The sequence below is a fragment of the Neofelis nebulosa genome, chromosome X, assembly GCF_028018385.1.
Source record: "Neofelis nebulosa isolate mNeoNeb1 chromosome X, mNeoNeb1.pri, whole genome shotgun sequence".
NCBI lineage: Eukaryota > Metazoa > Chordata > Mammalia > Carnivora > Felidae > Neofelis > Neofelis nebulosa.
In genome coordinates, this window is record NC_080800.1 from 114,403,239 (window position 1) to 114,424,737 (window position 21,499).

The 21,499-nt window shown below is 43.3% G+C and overlaps 1 protein-coding gene across 5 annotated transcripts in view; it reads right to left on the bottom strand.

Moving 5' to 3' along the window:
- Positions 1-21,499, bottom strand: part of FGF13 (fibroblast growth factor 13) — a 449,869-nt gene that overhangs the window by 43,714 nt on the left and 384,656 nt on the right. For all 5 annotated transcript variants that reach the window (XM_058713518.1, XM_058713521.1, XM_058713520.1 and 2 more), the window contains 2 exons: positions 20,089-20,199; positions 13,925-14,028 (listed from right to left, as the gene is read on the bottom strand). In XM_058713518.1, the coding sequence (XP_058569501.1) occupies positions 13,925-14,028; positions 20,089-20,199 (215 nt within the window). The remainder of the gene's footprint in view (positions 1-13,924; positions 14,029-20,088; positions 20,200-21,499) is intronic.

The window sequence follows — 21,499 nt, forward strand, 5'->3', positions numbered from 1 at the left end:
CCGGGGAGAACCCGTCTATGTCAGAGATGGTCCCCTGGCCCACCAGGAGTACTAAGGAGTCACCGGACCTGCACTCTAGTCAACCCCATCACTATGGAGTTCCTTAAAAATTAAATGACGGATGCAAAGCTGAGGTAGTTCTTCCTTGCAGAACAGATTCTAGGGACCACAGGAATCAGATCTAATACCCTCAATTAACGTCTGAGGTGGCGGAGAGGCAGACGAAGGAAAGGGGCTGCCCGAACGTGTACGTTCATTTGAGCACAGTTTAGGGGCTGTTGCCATCCCAGATTTCTGGTTCAGGATCTGGGGCCCTACTGTGACACTCAGCGCCGACCGTGACGTCACTACTTGCTCAACCACCGTGTCTCACGTATATGTAAAAAAAAAAAAAAAAAGACACGATTGCTCAAATAGCGTTTTTAATCCACTACTGTTTAATCCACGGACACACGCGTGCAATCTGGGTCTCTAAACAGTTCCTTCCTAAACGGCCCCATTCCTGATCCAGTCATCTCTTACCACGGGAAACAGAGAAATCATTTATTTGCTTGCCGTCTTCGGCCTCTTACAGAGTCAAACATTCATCTGTCATCTGTTTACTAAATGTTAGCAGAGCATCTGCTGGGTCTTTAGTAATGAATTTGGGACTGTGGCGAATATAAAAGGAGGAGAGGGCACTGCTCTTATCCACAAATAGCTTGAAGTATCATTTTGGGGGATACCGGATTCAAACACAAGCAGCATCTGGGCAATAAAAGAGGTACATGAAAATATTACACTTATTGTGCTCTGAGAACACGAAGTGAGGGGTCAGGCTTTTATTAAGGTTGTAACGTTACCAGGCAACAGTCTGATATTATCAGATACTTTTTTTTTTTAAGTTTTTATTTATTTACTCTGAGAGAGACAGAGAGAGTGAGAGTGGGGGAGGGGCAGGGAGGGAGGGAGACAGAGAATCCCAAGCAGGCGTCACACTGTCAGGGCAGAGCCCGATGCGGGGCTCGAACTCACGAACCGTGAGATCATGACCTGAGCCAAAATCCAGAGTAGGATGTTTAACTGACTGAGCCACCCAGGCACCCTTATCAGATACTTCTTAAATCTCTGTATTTACAATGATCTCCATGAAGCCCAGAGTACGGCCTTAAGGACGTGTAACCTAGCTTCTCTCCGAGGACTTTTGCCAAATAAAAACGTGAAGGCACTGAGTCCTTCCAGGAGCAATTCAGGAGAGGGAAATGACTGTAGACAAAACAAACAATAATGCAAAAGCACACACACAAAATCCTCTCGTTTGAAATCGGAGCGTCACAACCTGAAGGGAAAAAAGGAACTACCAGCTACTCCTATAAAAGAAAATTTCAATTACAAGCAGGAATTAAAACTCAGTTGGTAAGAAAGCCTCTTTTAGCAACCACGAGGAAATACAAGAAAGCTGTCTAGAGGGACAATTTTCCCTTGAATTCAGCGGGATGACCACTAATGATACATAATTGCCTTGGGAGCTACGGTCAATATATTGAATGGAACACTGGTTCATGATGAAATGATAATAGGCTGGGGGGGGGGCAACAGTAACAGCCAATAAAGGTTTAATAAAATCCCATAAAAAAGACATGCTTTTTCTATTACTATAATACTTAAACTCCCCCACGAAAAAGAGGATTATTGTTTCTGAACATCTAGCTGCTAACTTTCAAGAACAAGGTCAAATCTTAACTTCTAAGAGAAAATGTCTGACTGGCGTAAACGTACTACTAGTTGGCTTTGACTTTTCCCTGATGCTCTAACAAATGTTTGAGAATGTCGTGTGGCCACTTGGCGGGGTGACTCCATATGCTAATTTATAACCTATGAAACAGTCATCGATTCATTAAGAGATTAAGTGTTGGCAACAGAAAAAGGAAGGGTCATTGTGCTTATAAAAGTGAAATGGGAACGCGGTAAACAATTTGTGAAGTAATTAACTAATGTGCCAGAAATGAGCAACTTGCTGCAGAGATTTGCCAGGTTTTTCCACAGGGGGCCCTGCTTTCATATGAGGTTTGAGATCCCTCAGGTGGAGGAGTGCTGAGCCGTATGAAAAGTAGGATCTGACTACTAACAAATGCTATTTATTCGGGGTATCAGTGGGTTGAATATCTCATACACTCATGACACGTTTCACACTGATCTTAATATGCCTTTACCTTTATACAAATGATGTCGATGTCTTGGGAGAATTTCCTGGATGACTGCATTTTGGACTTGATGAAGTCTATGTAATGTCAGCTAAGAAAATCGTTATCGTTAAAGGGACTGCTCAAACAAATTGGGTAACTGACACCTACACTTAAGGATTGGTTACACATAGAAAAAGGCTAGACTGTCCATTTGCAAAGCCTCTCAAAGACTGACTTAAGTCACCATTCCACGATGCGTAACAATACTTCAGGTATGTTAATAATAACAATTAAGTACTGGTGGTTAAAGCAAAGTAAAAATCCAAACCGACTAAGTGTCCATCTTCTTTGAGCATACTTTTTAATGTCAGCTTTAGCCAGCACAAAACCCACCACAGCACCAATCAAATCGCATCACTGTTCCAAGTTTTAAACTCAGGCAGTCCACACTTACTGTGACAAATATGGCAAGCACACCCCCCCCCCGCCAAAATGGGAGAGCAACCACATAAAAAGACTGCTGCATACACGCTTCTACATTTACCAAAAAACAAAAACAAAAACAAAAACACTTTGTCGAATATTCTGACAGAAAATGCTACGTAAAACAATAGGAAAACCTGCCCTTCAGGGAGAGTATCAAACGATTTAAAACCTGCTTGCACAGCTACTTGTACGAATATAAGCGCAAATGGGATAAAAAAAAAAAAAGGCCATGACAGTAAACTTATTTGAAAATACATGCCATCACGGGGCCCCTGGGTGGTTCAGTCGGTGAGGCGTCCGACTTCGGCTCGGGTCATGATCTCACGGTTCATGGGTTCGAGCCCCGCGTCAGGCTCTGTGCTGACAGCTCAGAGCCTGGAGCCCGCTTCGGATTCTGTGTCCCCCTCTCTCTCTGCCCCTCCCCTGCTCAAGCTCTGTCTCGCCCTCTCGAAAAATGAATCAATATTTAAAAAAGAGAAAATACGTGTCATCACATAATCTCCTCTACGGACTGAGTTTCGGAAATCTTGGGGCACATCTTCACCACGAAGGTGGGGGCGGGGATTAGGAAGCTCCTGGGCCACCGGCTCCCACGCTGCTGAACCCTGAGGGTAGAACCTAGCATTTAGAGGTGACTCAGAACTTCAGAGTACCGGTAACGCTGTGGAGGAAACCGCATCTCATTTTCATGTTAGCTCCCTAAACCTGCCAAGACTGATGTGCCCCGAATGCCGGGGGGGGCGGGAAGGAGGGGAGGTCTGAACCCAATCTAGTCCAGAAGTGGTCCAAGCACATCTGGAATTCTTACATCTCTTTACTATTATTATTCCGCCCCTGTTTGCTTGCTCCTTTGGCATGTTTTGATGGCACACGGCCACCAAAACAACGCTACCATCCAGCGACTTGTGAAACCATGGCCTCTGTGTGTCCACACCCGGGGCGGGGGAGCCCCAAGAGGCGAAGCCCTTACCTCTCCGAAAGCAAGAACTGTCAGTGGTGCGTGCAAACGGATGAACATCACCAGAATGCATTCTAGATCCTGAAAAACAAACACAGCCACAACAAAAACCCTCCCTCGATGTCGAAGCTCCGCGAGTCTCACTAAGGCTCCAGAGGTTCCAAATCTGGAGAAGGTGGACCCAGAGAGATCCCAAGCCACGTAAGATGAAATGCTGCACTGCACGCCCTCCGTGTGAACAGGAGTCAGAGAGAGGCATGAACTGAGCAAAACCGCCTATCCCCATTTCTGGTGAGCTCTAGTCTCGAGGTTAATTACTGGCTTAAATAAAGTCTCATGCCCAGACCAGAGACACTAGCAGTTAAAGCATTTCCTGAGCCTATTATGTGAAATTTAAAAACTGTTAGATTCAAATTCCCTTGTGGCACACGGATGCTTTGACTTATTGACAGCCGTACTGGGGGCAGGAACTTTTTGTTTGAGCCAGTAATTCTAGTTGGGAATAGAGGAATGCAAGGAAAACGCGAGGAGTTCGCTAGATGGCCTCCCTTCTTGGGAAGGATATTAGGAATGCAGACGTAGTAAACAGCATTAACAAATCCACCTAATTTTATCCACCTAACGTCTCTGGTGTGGACTACCTAGGTAGCCACCCATCTCATCAAAGAGAAGTAACACGAGTAACAGGGACCTCAGAGGAAAAGGAGACGGTAGAGTCCAAACCTTACCCCCTTTCCTCAGCAGTCGTGAAAAGTCCCTGACGGCAAATGATAATTCCGTTCTGGAGAAATAAATACTTTGCACTCCTCAAAGTCGTAGGTGTTAATGTACCTTGCGTATCATGGCCCTAAGAAGTAGGTATCTGGGTCTGCGGGTCAGCACCGTTCCTCTTTGCTACGACTACTACTGCGGCATGAAATTGAAGAAAACCGGAAGGCGAGACTTCCCGGCGGCATTGTCCAAACGTGGGAGGTGGACTCTGGCATACCTTAAAGCTTTGGTTGGCCGAATCCACTAGAACCCGCTTGTGTTATGCAAGCGGAGTCGCACGCTTACAAGACTTTTAAAGCACTTCGCCTTCCATCATTTCTTGATGTAACTGAAAACCACTTCGCCGCCGTATTCGATTTTACCGTCCCAGGACATACAAACATGGTCTTAATGGGATCTGCTGAAGAGTGTGGTGCTCACCTTCTAATATACGTTGTTCAACGCAACTGGTAAATTTCCATAAGGAGGCATCCTCCTCAACCCACCCCATCCCCAAGGACATTCAAATTGTTTCCCTATATGGCATTTTCTTACAGTGAGTTCTGGACTAAAAATAGCATCACCAGCCTGCAGAAGTTGGGGAGGAACAGTTTATGCCAATCCTTCCCGTGGTAGATCAACTGTTAACAATCAGGGCTCCGAATGCATGACGAAAGACTGCAAACTCCAGCCATCCTAACGGATCAGTGCGATCACTGTCTGGGGTGCCTAGTACCTTGTGGATGGATGTTCCGCAGAGATCTGGCAATTGATTGGTTGACAAAGCTCCTAGACTATCTCCCGCCTCCAGTTCTCTGGGAGTTGACACGTGTGACTGGGCTGAGACCAAGAGTGCTGGGGTCGGGGGTGGGGGTGGTTCAGGAGATCTCTGCTTTAAACGTTATGATATAGTAAAGAAGCTCTCAGCGTCCAGATCTTCTATAGGCTCTCCCTCAACCTTCTTCAGTGCAAAGAGGCTCTTTCATTAGCCCTTGTTTTGCAGATAAATACTTGCTACGACATTCCTGAGAACCCTTTACCCAGACAAACAACCAAAGCACTTTTGTTGTTGTAGCCTTGCTGATTTTGTGGCCAGATTATAGCAACGGATTTGTCACGCACAGGCTTTTTTGTTATAGTGTTTGATATACGTAATGGAGTTTTTACCAGTTGGAATCTCTTGTCCGAAGGCTGTCACTGTCATTTTCTGGTGTCTCGTCAATTATGAAAGTATTACAGGATGATTCATATCCTCCCCCCCCCCCCGCAGCCATTAAGCTTTTCTCATCCTCCGTATTATCGCTAAGTTGTTAATACCTTGGGGTCGTTACTTACGTTTGATTTTTCCAACTATCTATAATGATTGTTTTTCCTTGGGTAAAAACGGACATCATCTCTAAGTTCGGCTACGCCTGTTATACGCTGAGCCAGAATTCCTCTCCACATCTGGGGCCCTTATGGAAGGGGGTGTTCAATATCATGGCTACTGGCTGTCTGCAAAATCCGTCCAAGCAATCAATTGACTTTCCCAGCAGCTCCACTTCCGGGACTGTCAAAAGCAGTTAGCATCAGAGTATCTGATGAATAACTTAATCAGAATTTTAGCACAGACATGTTACCTATTCACGCATTCAGCCTGGGCAAAACATATTAAATGCATTAGTCAGGGGCTTGCCAGTTATTAACCTTGGTTACAGCTATTATAACGATCAGAGGAATGCTTTCATTTAAAGTTTCTCTATTGGGAAGTCGCGGCTGCCTTCAAATTTTTTTTCTTGTGTGTCAGTAATTCACTTTCTTATGTAATCTGGAAATGTTAACACTTGAGCGGATCCATGAAGGTTATATAATTGGGCGCTTTAACTTACTTTAAATATTTAAGAGGCCTGGCACAAATAATATGATTTGTCTTTTTTTTTTTAATAATTATACACGTTTATTAATCAGTTTAATAAATACTTGCCCAAAATGTAATTTTTGGGAGACACTGCTCTCGAAGTGGGGGTGGAGAAAAATCACAGCTACTACTTAACGAGTATAGAGTTTGGTAGGTAAACTATTTTAAGACACGGCTTTCGGGGAAAGGGCAATAAGAAAAAAGGCCTCGATGGGCTGTTTTCTCTATCAGATTGTGGATTCAAATGACATAAATAAGAAGGGAGGGACTAACAGCATTGTCTGCACCAAGACATGAGACTCACTAGATACTTACACAAAATGTAGCTAAGAGATCTCATCTGCTCTGTTCTATAAAGCTAGTAAGCATTACCAAATATGTTGCTAGGGCAATCTCCAAAGGTATTACATGTTCAGCGTAGGATATATATTTAAAACAGATTTATTCTGGGAATTCCAAAATAACTAGTCCCATAATAGCAACAGAGTAATGAACAGAAGACTGGTTTCTTCCATTTGTCTTTGTATATGCGTGCTGTGTTTGCGCACATTACGTGCACGCGCGTGCAAGAATTGCCCCCCTACATCTGGCTTCATTTGCGAAAATTCTTCTTCCTTGTTCTTGCCAATTATTTTATTCTTTAGTTCCAAGAGACTGGCTTTTTTCCTACAAACGTGAATTTAGCTTCTGACTTAAAGCCATGAGACGCTCTTTGAAATAGGTGCCCCATGACCTCTCATTTGAATGTTTTTTCAACTTGGCCTCAAAAACAGAATACGGGGCCAATCTTGCTCTATTTGGCTCCAACTTCGATTGTCTCTTTGATTTCTGAGAAAGTGCCATCCTCGGTCATTCTTCCACCTAAGAAACTATACCTTCACCCTGAGTAATTTGCCAGTTTGGGCTATGTTTTCACGGAGACCATACGGAGAAGGCACTTGACTGTGAGGTTACAAACAACCAGATTTATCTAATTTCGTAGTCAAACACTGCCAAGCTATATTTTCTCTCACATTTGAATGAAACTTCCATGAAATGGAAAGGGAGCTAAACGTGAAATAATCTGGGACTTGGGAAATGTATTTTGGGTTTGGAAATTATGCTGATTCACTGGTATTCTGAAGGAATCTCGAAGTGAATACAGCTCCTTCAGCATATTTTTCAATACAATAATTATAATGACTTCTACCTCAATAGCACCGACACTGGAAGCCTCTTTAAAACATAAAATTGAGCTCCTTGAGCTGGCGGGGCCATTCACTAACAAATAAAATGTGCCTGTCTTCTCTGCTTTTCTTTCTGTAAAATAATTTCATTTTCTTCCTAGTCCATTCTTCGTGATGTCACTCAGAAATATGTTTGTGTGTGTATAATTGCCCTTGCCATTCCCTTCGTCTGAAACGGAAATGCCCATCAAAAATGTTCAATTCCATAGCCACTTGAAACAAAAAGTCTGTCAGATGCAGGCACCGAAATTGAGAAGCTAAGTTTTCACAGTCAACCCTTTCCTAGTTTTATGTGCAACGAATCAAATTCAACAATTTGCGAATTCACTGAAGTATACAGAGAAGCTAAAGCTATAATTAGATGTTAGAATTTGTGTCTACTGCTTTTGTAGGGTTATTATATATATGATGGCTACTGGCTATATGCAAAATCCATCCCAGAAATCAATTTTGATTTAATAATGATCATGTTCTTCTATATTGGATATGAGAGTGCTGATATTTATTTTAAATCTATTTCCTTTTATAACTGAGTCAATCCCACTTCCCTCAACAGCTGTAATGTTTAAACCACTGCCCTCCATCTAATTCTAATTAAATTTATAAGCCTCTATGACAATAACCCTAGAAGTTAAATTGTGTGAACTTGCTGATATGCAGATTTAACATAACTGGAACATTTTTATAAGTTACAGATGTTTGCTAAGAGGACATTCACCACACTGAATTGATCAATGAGTTCATCTAAACTTTAACATCCTTTCTATATAAGAATATGGGCTACACCTGAGAAGTCGTAGCACTGAAAATTAGGCCTTAAATTGTGGCATCAGAGAAACAAAACAAATCTGCACAAGCGTACTGAGCATCTGAGGCCTTTTTAACATAAACCAACCCCCGCCCCCCACAGCCTGAAGTTAAAACACGTGTCAGAACTGATTTTAATTCACCCAGACAATATAAACTAACCTTCCAGTAAATAATGGTATTTAAGCCCAGGGACTAGGATGCTAAACCCAGAAAATCCTTTGCTGCTGGATCCTCTTTTTTTATGTTTCCTCGCTTTGGGAAAAACATGTTCATTTTTCTCTACCTCAGTTTAGCCAGTGGTAAACTTATATGGCATGCCTAAGAATCAATGGTCATTTCTCAAATTTTTGATGAATTATCTTATTTTTCTACAGAGGTTTGGGATTCCTGAAAATATAATGTCAAAAACTGGGCTAACTTTCAGGAGCAGGCTATTTACTCCATGCCTTTCCCAATGGATTGTTCACTGTTGCAAAAGAAAAAAAAAAAATAATAGCAAGAACTATATGGTTGGAAAATCAGGCAACATCTTGACCGGACCATCAACATGAACATCTGTGATGGGAGAAGAAACTTGGTGAATTTAAGGTACGTGGAAAGAATCCAGCAGAGAAGGGAAATCTGTCCTCATACTTCAGATTCCAAGACTGGGCCCCTGACCCTCAGAGAGACCTGCTTTTGGATCTCGCGTCTCATTTGCTGTGGCAGTCCCAGGACCCCAGGACAGGGCAGTAAAATCACTCCTGTAAGTCCTCTCTAGAAATACATGGACGGAAAAGGTTTACTCGTCAAAGGATTTCTACTTGCGTCCACACGTTAGCAACCCCGACCCCAACAACACCTCAAGCAACAACCAAGCGCTCTGGAAATGGGAAACTAGCATGGACGAGAGGTAAGGAATCAGGCAGGTAAAAAGGCTGCTACGGGGTTCTGAAATATTCCAAAATCAAAACAAAAGGCTTTGGGTTTAGCTTTGACTTTGTGTTATCCCATCTCTAATATCTGTTCTTACTCCTCTGTTAAAATAGATGCTAGGACATTAACGATACTTTCATTTAAGACTCTTGATTTTCTGTAGTTAATGTTTATTTCAACGGCTCTGCAATATGGATTACAAACAGATTTATGCTATTAAATATTTATGCTATCAAGTTTTGAGGAAGTCTCAAAAGCTTGCGTACAACTCATTATTATTGGCAAAGAAAAACCAAAGGTATGAACAAAGTTTTCTATGCACAATGAATAATGATTTCCTTATAGTTGCGGAAAGACTTCGTTCTATCGACAAAAGTAAATATGTTATGAAATAATGGCTAATTATGATTCTCTGTGCCACAGATGGTTTCTCCCTGCCACTTGAGCCTACATCAAGTCTGTCCCCCGTGGCAACAAGAAAAAAAAAAAAAAAAGGAGGGGGGAGGGCACAGTGCAAGAATCCTGAGATTAATCATGGAAAACAAATGACTATCTCTGAACCAATAACGACGTGGCAGTATTGTTTCTTCATTTGGTGGACCGAAGGGGTGGGGGGAGAAACAGTAAAAATGTAGAAGTGAATTTCAAAGAAATTCAGGGATGTCCAAGCAGAAATGCGAAAGAAGATAGAAAAGAGGAAGGAAGAAACGGCTTCCAAGGATCAGCATCTTCCTTCACCTCAAGAAACAGTCCTTCCAGGGGCGCCTGGGTGGCGCAGTCGGTTAAGCGTCCGACTTTAGCCAGGTCACGATCTCACGGTCTGTGAGTTCGAGCCCCGCGTCAGGCTCTGGGCTGATGGCTCAGAGCCTGGACCCTGTTTCCGATTCTGTGTCTCCCTCTCTCTCTGTCCCTCCCCCGTTCATGCTCTGTCTCTCTCTGTCCCAAAAATAAATAAACGTTGAAAAAAAATTAAAAAAAAAAAAAAAAGAAACAGTCCTTCCGAAAGGTGAAGTCAATCTGCTTGTAAGAGCAGAAGACGACGACCAGCATCAGAAATTTCAAACCAATAAAGGACAAAGGGCACAGGAGTTCACGGTTTCTGACTTCATGGCGGGGGGGGGGGGGGACCAGCAATCCTTTTTCTCGGCCCCAGATCGGCGGTTTTCAACCCAGGCTACCCGCTAGCATCAGAAGGCGATTCTAATAGGTAGCTAAGTTGAGAACCGCCGTCTGAACTAGGCGTCAGCAAACTTTTCTCGGTAAAGGGTAAGACAGCAAATAACAGAGGCTTCGCGGGGCCCTGAGGGCTCCGCTGCAACTGTTCAACTCTGCGGGTTCCAGCACAAAAGCAGTCGCAGACAAGAAGTAAATGAATGGGGTGGGGCTGTGTTCCGATGAACACAAACGGGTATTGAACACAAACGGTTATTTGCCAAAACGGGTAATGGGCTAGATTTGGCCCTCGAGCTGCAATTCACCCAGCCCTGGTCGGCCGGCTAACCCTTTCCCAAACAGCTCTTTCAAATCTCCACGGACGCCACCCCAATGCCTCTGATTTTCAGCAGGGGACCTCTCGGCCTACTTCACGGGAAAAATACAGGTCTTTCGGCTGGAAATCGCTCTACTTTCTTGTCCGTCACCTGCAGACTTGGTACGCCTAGGTCTCCGTCTGTCCTCATCCCGGCCTCGTATCGTAGAAGCAGCATCCCTCTTCTCGAGGTGAATCTCAACACTCCATTCCATCAGTCTCCCCAACTCTTGTCCTCAACTCAAGTCCCCTCTTAGCTTTTGTAATACCATGATTATCTGCCACAATGAGTTCCTTCTCTGCTGCTGGCCACTTACGTGATGGTATTCCCTAATATTATTTGACAAACCCTCTTTTCTTCTTATGCTACACATTCTCTCAACTATTCTCGTGGCATCAACCACCACCTATGTGCGAGAACGCCCACGTTTTTATCTCTAGCTCACATCTTTCTCAGACTCTACGTTCAGATTTTCAAGGATCTATAGCGATCTATACCCTGGTATCTTCCTCCCAGTTCTGCCTTTTCCTTTGGTCGCCATCTTGGTTAACAGCTTCACCATCAAACCAGTTGCCAAAGGTAGAATTCTCCCTTCCCCCCCCCGGGGCCCCTGATAACCCACCATTGTGCAAGTTTTAAAAAGCATCTCTACCTGAAGCTACTTTACTTTTGACCATATGTGGTGGTCACACTTTCCCTCCAAATCCAGATGATTCTGCCTCTAAAACAGCTCATGAAGAGTGCATGTCCTTTTAGCCAGTGCAGATGGCTTAAGGCAGACCCTTGTCATGCCTCACCAAGATTATTTTCGATAACGTCCTAATAGGTTAAAAAATAACTTTTTTGATGTCTATTTATTCTTGAGACGATGCGAGAGACAGAGTGCAAGCAGCGGAGGGGCAGACAGAGGGAAGGAGACACAGAATCCGAAGCGGGCTCCAGGCTCCGAGCTGTCAGCCCAGAGCCCGACGTGGGGCTCGAACTCACGAGCCGTGAGATCATGACCTGAGCGGAAGCAGGACGCTTAACCGACTGAGCCACCCAGGCGCCCCTGGGCACCATACTTTAAATGATGATGAAATGGAGCGCTGAGGTTGGTAGTCAACGTGCTAAAGGGAGTCCACACCATACTCCATGAGGAGCAATGAGAAGAACTGGGCAACTTATCCTGGAGAAGATTCAGATTCTTTCCTGGAGCAGATGAGTTAGATCTCTTTCCCTGTACGAACTCCAGGATTATCAATCAGACAGCTTTCCTCCTTGACGAAAGCATAGATTCTTTTCCTTAATAGGAAATGCTTAACTTAAGGTTGCTTTGCCTTAATGGGAAATCCATACAGAGTGTCTCACATTTTGCTCTCAGCTTGCCCATCATGGAAAGGAAGCCCATGGATCTACAAGGCTGATTCTTCCCGGGAAGTCATCTTTAGAAAGAAGCTCATGTTGGCATTTACCGATCTGCTAAAATAACGGTCAATCTGAATGCTAGGCTATGCATTTTTGACCTCAGTTCCCTAAATGTAATACTGAATGCCCTGATTTTCTTGAGTGGAGGGACCTGACATATTACCTAACGCACATGACTTTGTCTTTAACTTACATGTTATTTCCAAAATTAAAAAAAAAAAAAAAGGCAATTAACTGCTGCAAGATTTTTAAAAAATTCACCCTTCTGGATTCTTGACCAGTCATTATTGCCTAATAATTCTTTCCTACGCCATCTGGTATTTACCTTCTCAAAAGCACGCCTCGGATATATTCCATTTCCTTCCCATGCCTGCACAGTAGTTTCAGAAAACAGTCATTTATTTTATTAACGACCTACCTTGGTATCTGGCCCTGTCGAGGTAGTCTGTGGATCTAAACGAGGTTAATTAAAATCCTTCTTTATTAAATTCTCTTACCTTAACGCACAAATCTGAAAAACAAATCCCCTTTCCTATCGTTTGCAGGAATAGCAGTCAGTGTATTAACTAGTGACACACGTCATGAATAGTACAATAAATCTGAGTTTATCATTTGTAAAAATAATAACACCCCTGCACTTATCAAACACGACAGCTGAAATGGCCTGACAGGAATGCTGATAGCGACCAGGGTTGGAGGATTATTATGCCACAATAGAATAATATTCTGTTGTAATATGAAACAAACTACCCGGTTTGCCAAATGAATGGGTCCTTTGTGGTCTTACTTGTCTCTCACCTCTTTCCCGTCTTGGCCTCTGAAAACACAGGGTTATGACACGGTCTCCACCACATCTCCCAACAGCCTTTCTACACGCCTGGCTTTGCAATAAATCCAGGGAATGGCCGAGAGCAAAAAAGTACCACTTTGGTGCTTAGAGGAATACATTTCTCTAATCGTGCGGATAGCCTCCTTCGAGGCTATCTAGTGGGAGGTTGGGCAAGCAATTTTCTCCATTTTCAACATCCTAGCCTTTTCTTAAAACAGGAAATTCAAAACGAAGACTACAGAGAATTCACGTATTAAGTGGTCTCCTACGACCTGTAACTCGACCTACTGATAAGACGGAAATCCTAACCCTGGTAACTGCACCCCCTCTGTCTATATCTACACGTTAAACGTTTTTAAAAAGCTTAATTCGGCCTCATATTCCTAAGCTGAAGTCTTGTCTACATTATTTACACATTTCTTGGGAACAGCAGGTATTTGTACACACAGAGAGGCCGAAACGTGCTTGATGGAAAAACAGACAACAGATGTGCCCCCAACTGAACTTCAGATAAGAGAGCAACTTCCAGAACTGTCCTGTATGTCCCAGAATTAACTGGAGGAAGAGCTCGCCTTGAGTTCTTTAGGGTGAAGCTGGATCAATAGATGTTGAACTTACAGAAATGGCTTTGCTCCCCGCAGGTGCAACGCAAGACAGCCAGCCAGAGCGTTCTATTATACGCCACATAAAATAATAACTCAGGCGTCATCATGTGCGAAAACGTTTCGTGGATCTCTGATGTTAACCCAACATTGTTAGCTGCAAATAGTTAACTAGCAATAGACAGAATTTTCACAGGAAGTTCATCTGTCCTTTCAAAGGAGACATTTCCATCAAGAACATTCTTCCTCATATCCCAGAAATCTGCAACGGTTACACATATGTAGCATATTTTAGTTCACATCAGATGAAAACCAGAATAGTCCAAACACGAACACAGTGAAAGTCCTACCGAGGTGTACAGGTATCCCTCGCTGTTCATTGCCAAATACAGCTTAGTTTGAACTCCTTGAATAGCCACCACTCGAAGACCCACAGGGATGAGGTTAAACAGAGCTGAAATAAACAAAGAATGTGAAAACAAGGTCATCATTCGGAATTCCATAGCTTTTCAAGGTTTCCAGCAGGTCTGGCCCTCTAACAGTAACGGGTGCTTGGTAAAAATAGACAGACATATACATTTACCCACAGATAGGGCCTTTAGTATTCTACCCTTGATTTCTGGTGGCAGTCACACAACTGGGACCATAGCTACATATTCTCAAATACCCTGGGGAAACTGGAAGACAATTCTATGGTTTGTATAGTGTTGGAAGTAGGGAATCCTGATGCTTTTGAAGCGATACGCTTCCAGGAATCGGTCTATACATTAAAGAGCTCTATCCTCAACGAACTATTTTAAACCGCTCCCCTAGATGACTGCTGAAATTCACAGACATGGTTATGATCTACCAGTTGGGGAGAGATTCCTAGAATCTTAGAAAAGATACCAGTGCAACTCCCTCATCTAAATTATCTGTATTATTTCCAATGGAACAACCCCAAAATGAATCCAGGCCTTGGAAGAAAAAAAAAAAGGCATTTTGTAGTCTTAGGTTCCCAGAGTAGTATTTCTTACAGAACCAACATGTTCCAAGACAGGGTTGAGGAGGGTGGTGGGTATGCCCAGCTTTTTGTCTCTAGGAGCAAAGGTGAAAGGAATACAAACAATGAAGTCGAGAGGTTTGTTTGTTTATTTAGCAAAATAGTTGTAAGGCGGCAGCCCGCTGGTACCAAAGAGGCCTCCCTTTCTCCATTTGAAGGTTTGAGTGCGTGAAACTTACACCCATGCTCTCCCCACAATTACACACCACTCACTGGAGAAAACCGGTGGGCGTCCTCCCCCTACCAGCTGTCTACTCCCTCCTACGCCGTGAATAAAAATAAAACAGTACATTTTTAAAACGTAGTGCCTGCCACACACATCTTTTGAAGCCAGCCTGTGCACCTTTCTCTCAAGAGTCCTAGACCAACGTTGATGATTTTTGCCTTGGTGTGTAAGTTCATGGAGGATGATGGATCAGTCTGCTATCATCTCTCTGAACAAGAGTGTAAAAGAGCCTCCACATGGGTAAGAGCGGACTTTCTGAGACCTCTTACCTTGATGTATGTAAGTGTGTGTGTGTGTGTGTGTGTGTGTGTGTGTGAATAACATACACATGTGTTATATACATATGTTATATATATGTCTATAGGTGGGGTAATATGGATGAGAAACATTAATGAAGAACTAAATATTCCTTGGGGAGCCTACAATGTCTATTTCCCTTAAAATGAGGGTGTTAGCGAAGAGGAGCAGGACATCGTACAGTTCAAAATCCAAGTGTTCCTACCACGTGCTACCGATGGCATCCCATTCAATGCTCATCATATTAAAAGCTGTGCCCTTCTGTTATGTGAGGTAAAGGAAAGTAATTGCACAGATTGCGAGCCAGGATCTCATGCTATCTTTGACAGTGCAATGCATAGGAACGAAGTCTGATACCTTTGAGTATGTCATGTATATATCTCTTTTTGTGGTTGAGGCCCTGCTCACAGCAGGTGCTCACCACACATTTGTGGACTGACAGCAATGCGTATGGTGAAAACGTGACAACGCTGTATTTTTGGAATGTGAGAGATCATCACATTCCCATTTTGTGGAAGTTCAGAGTTGAAAAATTCTGAGTTCTAAAAAACCAAGCACAAACTTCCATATGGGTTTGGTATAAAAGCCATACCACTGCGTACTACCAGACAAATGGAATACCAGCCTCGGTCTGAATCGTAGCTTAGTCATGCTAATAGGGGACAGGGAATGACAGATGAAATTCAGGATTCTTTCTAGAACTTCATTGTTTACGACATTTGGAACCTCTTTAGTTCTCTTAATGCAGCTTATAACAAGCAAAAAGAAAAAAAAAAAGAGTGAAAATGATTTGCTTTTCACCATGTGCCTCAACTACTGTCTGGTGTGGGTTTTAATGAGCAAGAAAATGCTTAAACTCCAAACATCAGAGAGCAGTAAGTGGAAGAGTAGCAAAGACCATCAGCAATCCATGCCCAGGATTATCTATTCTTGAATAATGGTATTAACAATATAGTAGAACGTGAATTTTTCACTATGTACCATAAATTTCTATGAAACCCGATTCAAGATAAAAACTCAGCACTCTAAAACACAAATATTGAAGAAAGCAGCAGCGGACAGCGGCTCGTCTAACTAGTCCAGTCTTTTCTTTAGACATTCATGATAGATAACAAACTGGGTTGGCTGAAAGTCTAAAGGGTTGTCAGCCTTTCCAAATAAAAATGCAAAGAGGGGCGCCTGGGTGGCTCAGTCAGTCCAGCGTCCGACTTCGACGCAGGTCATGATCTCACGGTTCACGGGTTCAAGCCCCACCTCCAGCTCTGTGCTGACAGCTCAGAGCTTAGCTTGCTTCTGATTCTGTGTCTCCCTCTCTCTCTTCTCCTCCCCCCCCCTTGCTCTCTCTCTCTCTCTCTCAAAAATAAACATTAAAAAAATTTTTTTTTTTAATGCAAAGAAATTATATCAAGGGTAAGCTTGGGCAGAATCACTATTTTCCTATGTGCCTGTGTTTCTCTAAATCTGGAGTACTTTCTCATGGACAGAAGAGATTACTTCAATTAGGATGAAAATATTCTAAATAGAAGAAGAAAACGACTGATTTCATTTGTGTATCTAAAACACATTCATTAAGTACCTAAAATCTCGTTTCTATTTCCATCAAAGTTTTGAATAAGCTTTTTTTTCTTTTAAAGTTTATTTACTTTGAGAGAGAGGAAGAGAGAGTGCTTTCAGGGGAGGGGCAGAGACAGAGGGGGAGAGAGAGAATCCCAAGCAGGTTCCTTGCTGTCAGCACATAGCTGGACGTGGGGCTCCATCCCATGAACCCACAAGATCATGACCTGAGCTGAAATTAAGAGTCGGATGCTTAACTGACCGGGCCACCCAGGCGCCCTTGAATAAACTTTTAACAAATAATGAGGCTTTTGTTTCTTGTTTGTTCTCTGCTGTGTCTACATAAAAACAAACTCCTTCTACCTCGAAGGGACCATTTTCTCAGAGATGTGCACAAGTTGGCACTTAATGTTTACTGAATAGGACACTGAGGTCATCCTTCTTCATTAGTTGGGCTAAGGTCAACTTCTCAAAGGGAGCAATTAATCAAAGTACATCTTAATGTAGATTGGGAAGACCTGACACCTTGAACTGGGAACACTCCCGGACATTTAAAGGGAAAGTTGCCTATTCTTTTAAAATAGCCCTCATTGCACCCAAGGCAGATAATAAAACTCCTGCCATGAAATGTCTATCATCTTTTCCTTTTCAGGGGGAAATACATAATTTACAATGGCTGATATGCTCATGATGAGATTTTATTGAACTGACATTTACCACTGCAATAAATCTAAGGTCAGCTTAAATGTATTATACCAAACACATGTTTTTAGGCATCGATATATCTGGGTAAATGTGAACTAATTCGTTTTATCCTGCTTTTGTTTACCACATCAGGATTAAAAGGTCGTAAAATCGATTTGAACTAAACGTGCAAAAATGATGAGAGGTGCTAAAAAATAAGAAAAATAAAAACACAATTCCAGGAATACACATTAAGGAAATACTATATAAACAAAGGAGTTACAGGTGAATAAGAAACCAACTGTAGTCTTGTTCTACTCATTTAAAATAACTAATGAATGCCAAGAAAACCGCTTGGCTTTAGGGGAAAAAAAAGAACAAATGTATATGGCTGGACTTGCACTGTAACGATGATCATTTTAATAATCATTTCAATCATGAAACGTTCCTGTTTCATGATGACTTGTGCCCTCCAATATCCTCAATTGGGAAGATGACCTAGTCCCCCCGGCTTCTGGTCACACTTGGCATCCGGGGTAGGGTCAAGCCCCACAGACTTGGAACCTCTTCTGAGATGCTTTCTACTTGTAGGCTTCATGTTGTGGTAATACTTACCACTACTGTTTGACTTACCTCTCATTACTACATTCTGCCTAAACACAGATTCTGGTTATCAGACCACACTCTTTCAAGGTCTTACAATATCATTAGCACACAGAAATGCCATTCGTATCAGAGGCATATGACAACTGAAGGCAGGAGCTGTGAACACGTAGAAAATCTACTCCATGATTTAAAGCCTGTGTGTAGGTAGATAATGTATGTGTACGAAGGTATATGAATATACGTGTGTATGTATATGTGTCTATACGTTTCTTAAAATGGCCACATACCGTATGATCTTGACACGTCTGACATACTGCTGTTTACAAAACACAACAAACGAACTAATTTTTCCTTTTCAAGTGACACGTGTGAACACTAGCTCCCAAATCACTTTTTCTCCGATTGTAACCCGGAGAAGAAGTCAGAAGTAGAAGGGGGAAAACTTGACGGGGTGGGGCTCATTAGCAGCTAATCGTAACTTCCTTTCGATAATGCCCAACGGATCTATTCTGCCGAGGCGCTTTGAAAACCAGACCAATGCACACCCTCCCAATTCCTTCCCTAAGAGCTGATTCTACATAAAACTTACGGGAATGTTTTAGTACTGATCCCTGCGTACGAACGTCTGTATTCTGTATATGATTACGGTAAAACCTTCTAGTTACACTGGACTCATTTTGTCAAGGAGAAGAGTAGGCACAAAAGATCGTCTAGGATACTCACTGTAGAACTTTAGTATCACAGCGGTAACACAGCATTTTGCAAGAACAGTGAGAACCATTTAGTGTGGATGTTTTTCATCCTAGGTATCACCAGGACCTTCTTCAAGGGTAATTAAAGGTGACTTCCTCTTGAGGTCATAGCTTGGCCATCAGCCCGGGGAGCATTATTAAAAGGTGAGAAACTGTCTTGACACTTTACATTGGGACCCCTGTCTATGGCCTTGCTGTCTACAGCCAAACATCTCTAAAAATGCCGCTGAGGACTTGTTACCACTCTGATGGGCTTTCCTTGGCTGCTTTCTGAGCAGACGATGGGGAGGTTTCTGGGAAGTTACCAAAGCCTGAGGGAAATGCGACAGAAATGAGGGAAAACAAGAGAACGAATTGTGAGAAGTAGGTGTTTCAGCCTCACGGAATATTTCACTGGGTCTGCAAAAGTCTGCAGCATGCAAGTGAAGTGAAGAGAGGGCTTCGCTATTTGTGAGTCTGTTTCTCTTATTTCAAATAAATAAAGCACATGTCATCAAAAGGTTATGTCACGGCTTAGACTCACCTTACTTCAATCATCAGAAATAACAAAACTGACTTTAGTTTCGACGTGCTCCCTTTTGGTTAAGGTTCGCCATTATGGTCCCAGCGTGGCCTTCAGAGCACCGTAAAAAAAACAAATAAAACTCTACAAGAAATCCCTCTCCCCACCTGTGGAGGTATCTTAACTGTTAAAATCCCAATTAGACACGAAACCACTCCTCTCTCTTGGGATGAGATCGGTTCTTAAGAGTAGAGATAACGTGCTATTTCGGGATCGGGTGTGTGGGTGAGTAAATTTTCTGTGGGGGGAAAAAAGTAATAAAAATCCAAAGGCCAGCCATAAATCTATCCAGATTACCATGGAGATGACATTTGGATTGTTCTCCAGACGGTGTCCACATCATTTGCTGCAGTTCGCTACTTTAGACATTTTTCACGTTCAACTGGCTTCAGGTTGACCCGCATAAACACGAGTACGGGGCTGGCGGCCTTTCTGCCCTCGGGTCGGAATTTAGCAAGGGTTGTTCGTTAACAAATAAATAAATGAAGGAGGGGTGCCTGGGTGGCGCAGTCGGTTGGGCGTCCGACTTCAGCCAGGTCACGATCTCGTGGTCCGGGAGTTCGAGCCCTGCATCGGGCTCTGGGCCGACGGCTCGGAGCCTGGAGCCTGTTTCCGATTCTGTGTCTCCCTCTCTCTCTCTGCCCCTCCCCCGTTCATGCTCTGTCTCTCTCTCTGTCCCAAAAATAAATAAATGTTGAAAAAAAAATTAAAAAACAAAAATAAATAAATGAAGGAAACGCGCCATGTCAGCAACGGGCTGGGGATCTACTATTTATTTCGCAGTCACTTACTGTAAGTGCTGTCCTCGTCTTTCGTGCCGTCGATGGTTCCATCTGCCTGCAGCTGCAGGTGGTAGCCTTGTCGGCTGTAGAGTTTGGTGACTATACCCTTAAGCTGAGGCTCTGCAAAGAGAATGGGAATTTGCATCAATCGGTAAGTCGTGCACAGGCGGCGGGAGAGACTCGGGATCCGAGATCCTGATTTCATTCGCCGACGCCGACGTTGCTGTCAAGGGTCACGCTACAACTTTAAAGAGTCCTCGGAAAGAAAATGCGCAAAGCAAACCCCCAAGTTTCCGAGGAAGTGTCCAAACCGAAGAAACGACTGCTTTCTACCTCGTGACTCGGCCAAGCCCTAAAGCTTCTGACGGCGGCGGCTGGTTTCTGACAGCGTGTGACGGGGTTTCCAGAGCGGTACTCTAGCTCATGGAGCGTTCGGGATGGGTTGGCAAACGGCAGGCTCTGCCTTTTCACAACGTGCCCCTTTTCACGTGGAAGGAAAAGGAGAAATACGAAGGTAAGTTAGAGTGGTTTGCCCACCAGGGACCAGGAACCACGCTAACAAAAAGACTTCCCTCAGAATCATCGCTATTTGAAGACGGAGGGAATGGAGTCCCCTCCGTTCTGAGAATGTTGAAAAGGCACAAATAATCTGGAAAACCCAGCTGTGATACAAGAAAAGGGGGGGGGGGGAGGAGAGGAAAAAAAAAACCCAACCGTTACTACCATACCCTATCGTGTTAGTTATGCTTAGGGAAAGTGGGTGCAAAAAGGGCAGGGTTTTTGTTGGTGGGGAGGAAAGAAAATGAGTTTATACTTATCTTCACATTTAATACCAGAAATATGATCATCTAACCACACGGGTTTCTCAATGGAACTGATTTTCAGTTACGAATCACCGCAGATTAAGGAAGCACCTAATTCACCAAGAACAACCCTGCTATCCCAAATTTGCTTTGACTGAACACAGTCCCCTGCACTGAAACATTGTGTGTGTGATGATTCAGGCCACATAATCATGCTCTGCAACCGCTTCCGCCTTTCGAAAACAAGCCCAATGCACAGCCAATGCCTTAAAAACTTCGAGCAAACAGAAAATGGATGTCTGCGTTTCCATCCCATAGCGTGCGGAACACATAAACAGAGAAAGAACAAACTGATGACTAAGTCTGAAATTCTGTATTATTTGTCTCGTTAAAAGTAAGAAAAGAGCGTAAACGATTCATTTGGTGAAGATCGGCCAAATACGCTGCATGCTCGCCTGAACGGCTACCTTGACGCAACCTGACACTTAGAGCTGTGTGAATTCCGCCGCCCCCCCCCCCCCGCCCCGGGCACCGGAATATCGCGCTCCTCTTCTCACGGAATAGGTTCCAAAAGGACCTACGATCTGGCCAGGAGTTTAAATGCGCTCGTCAACCCT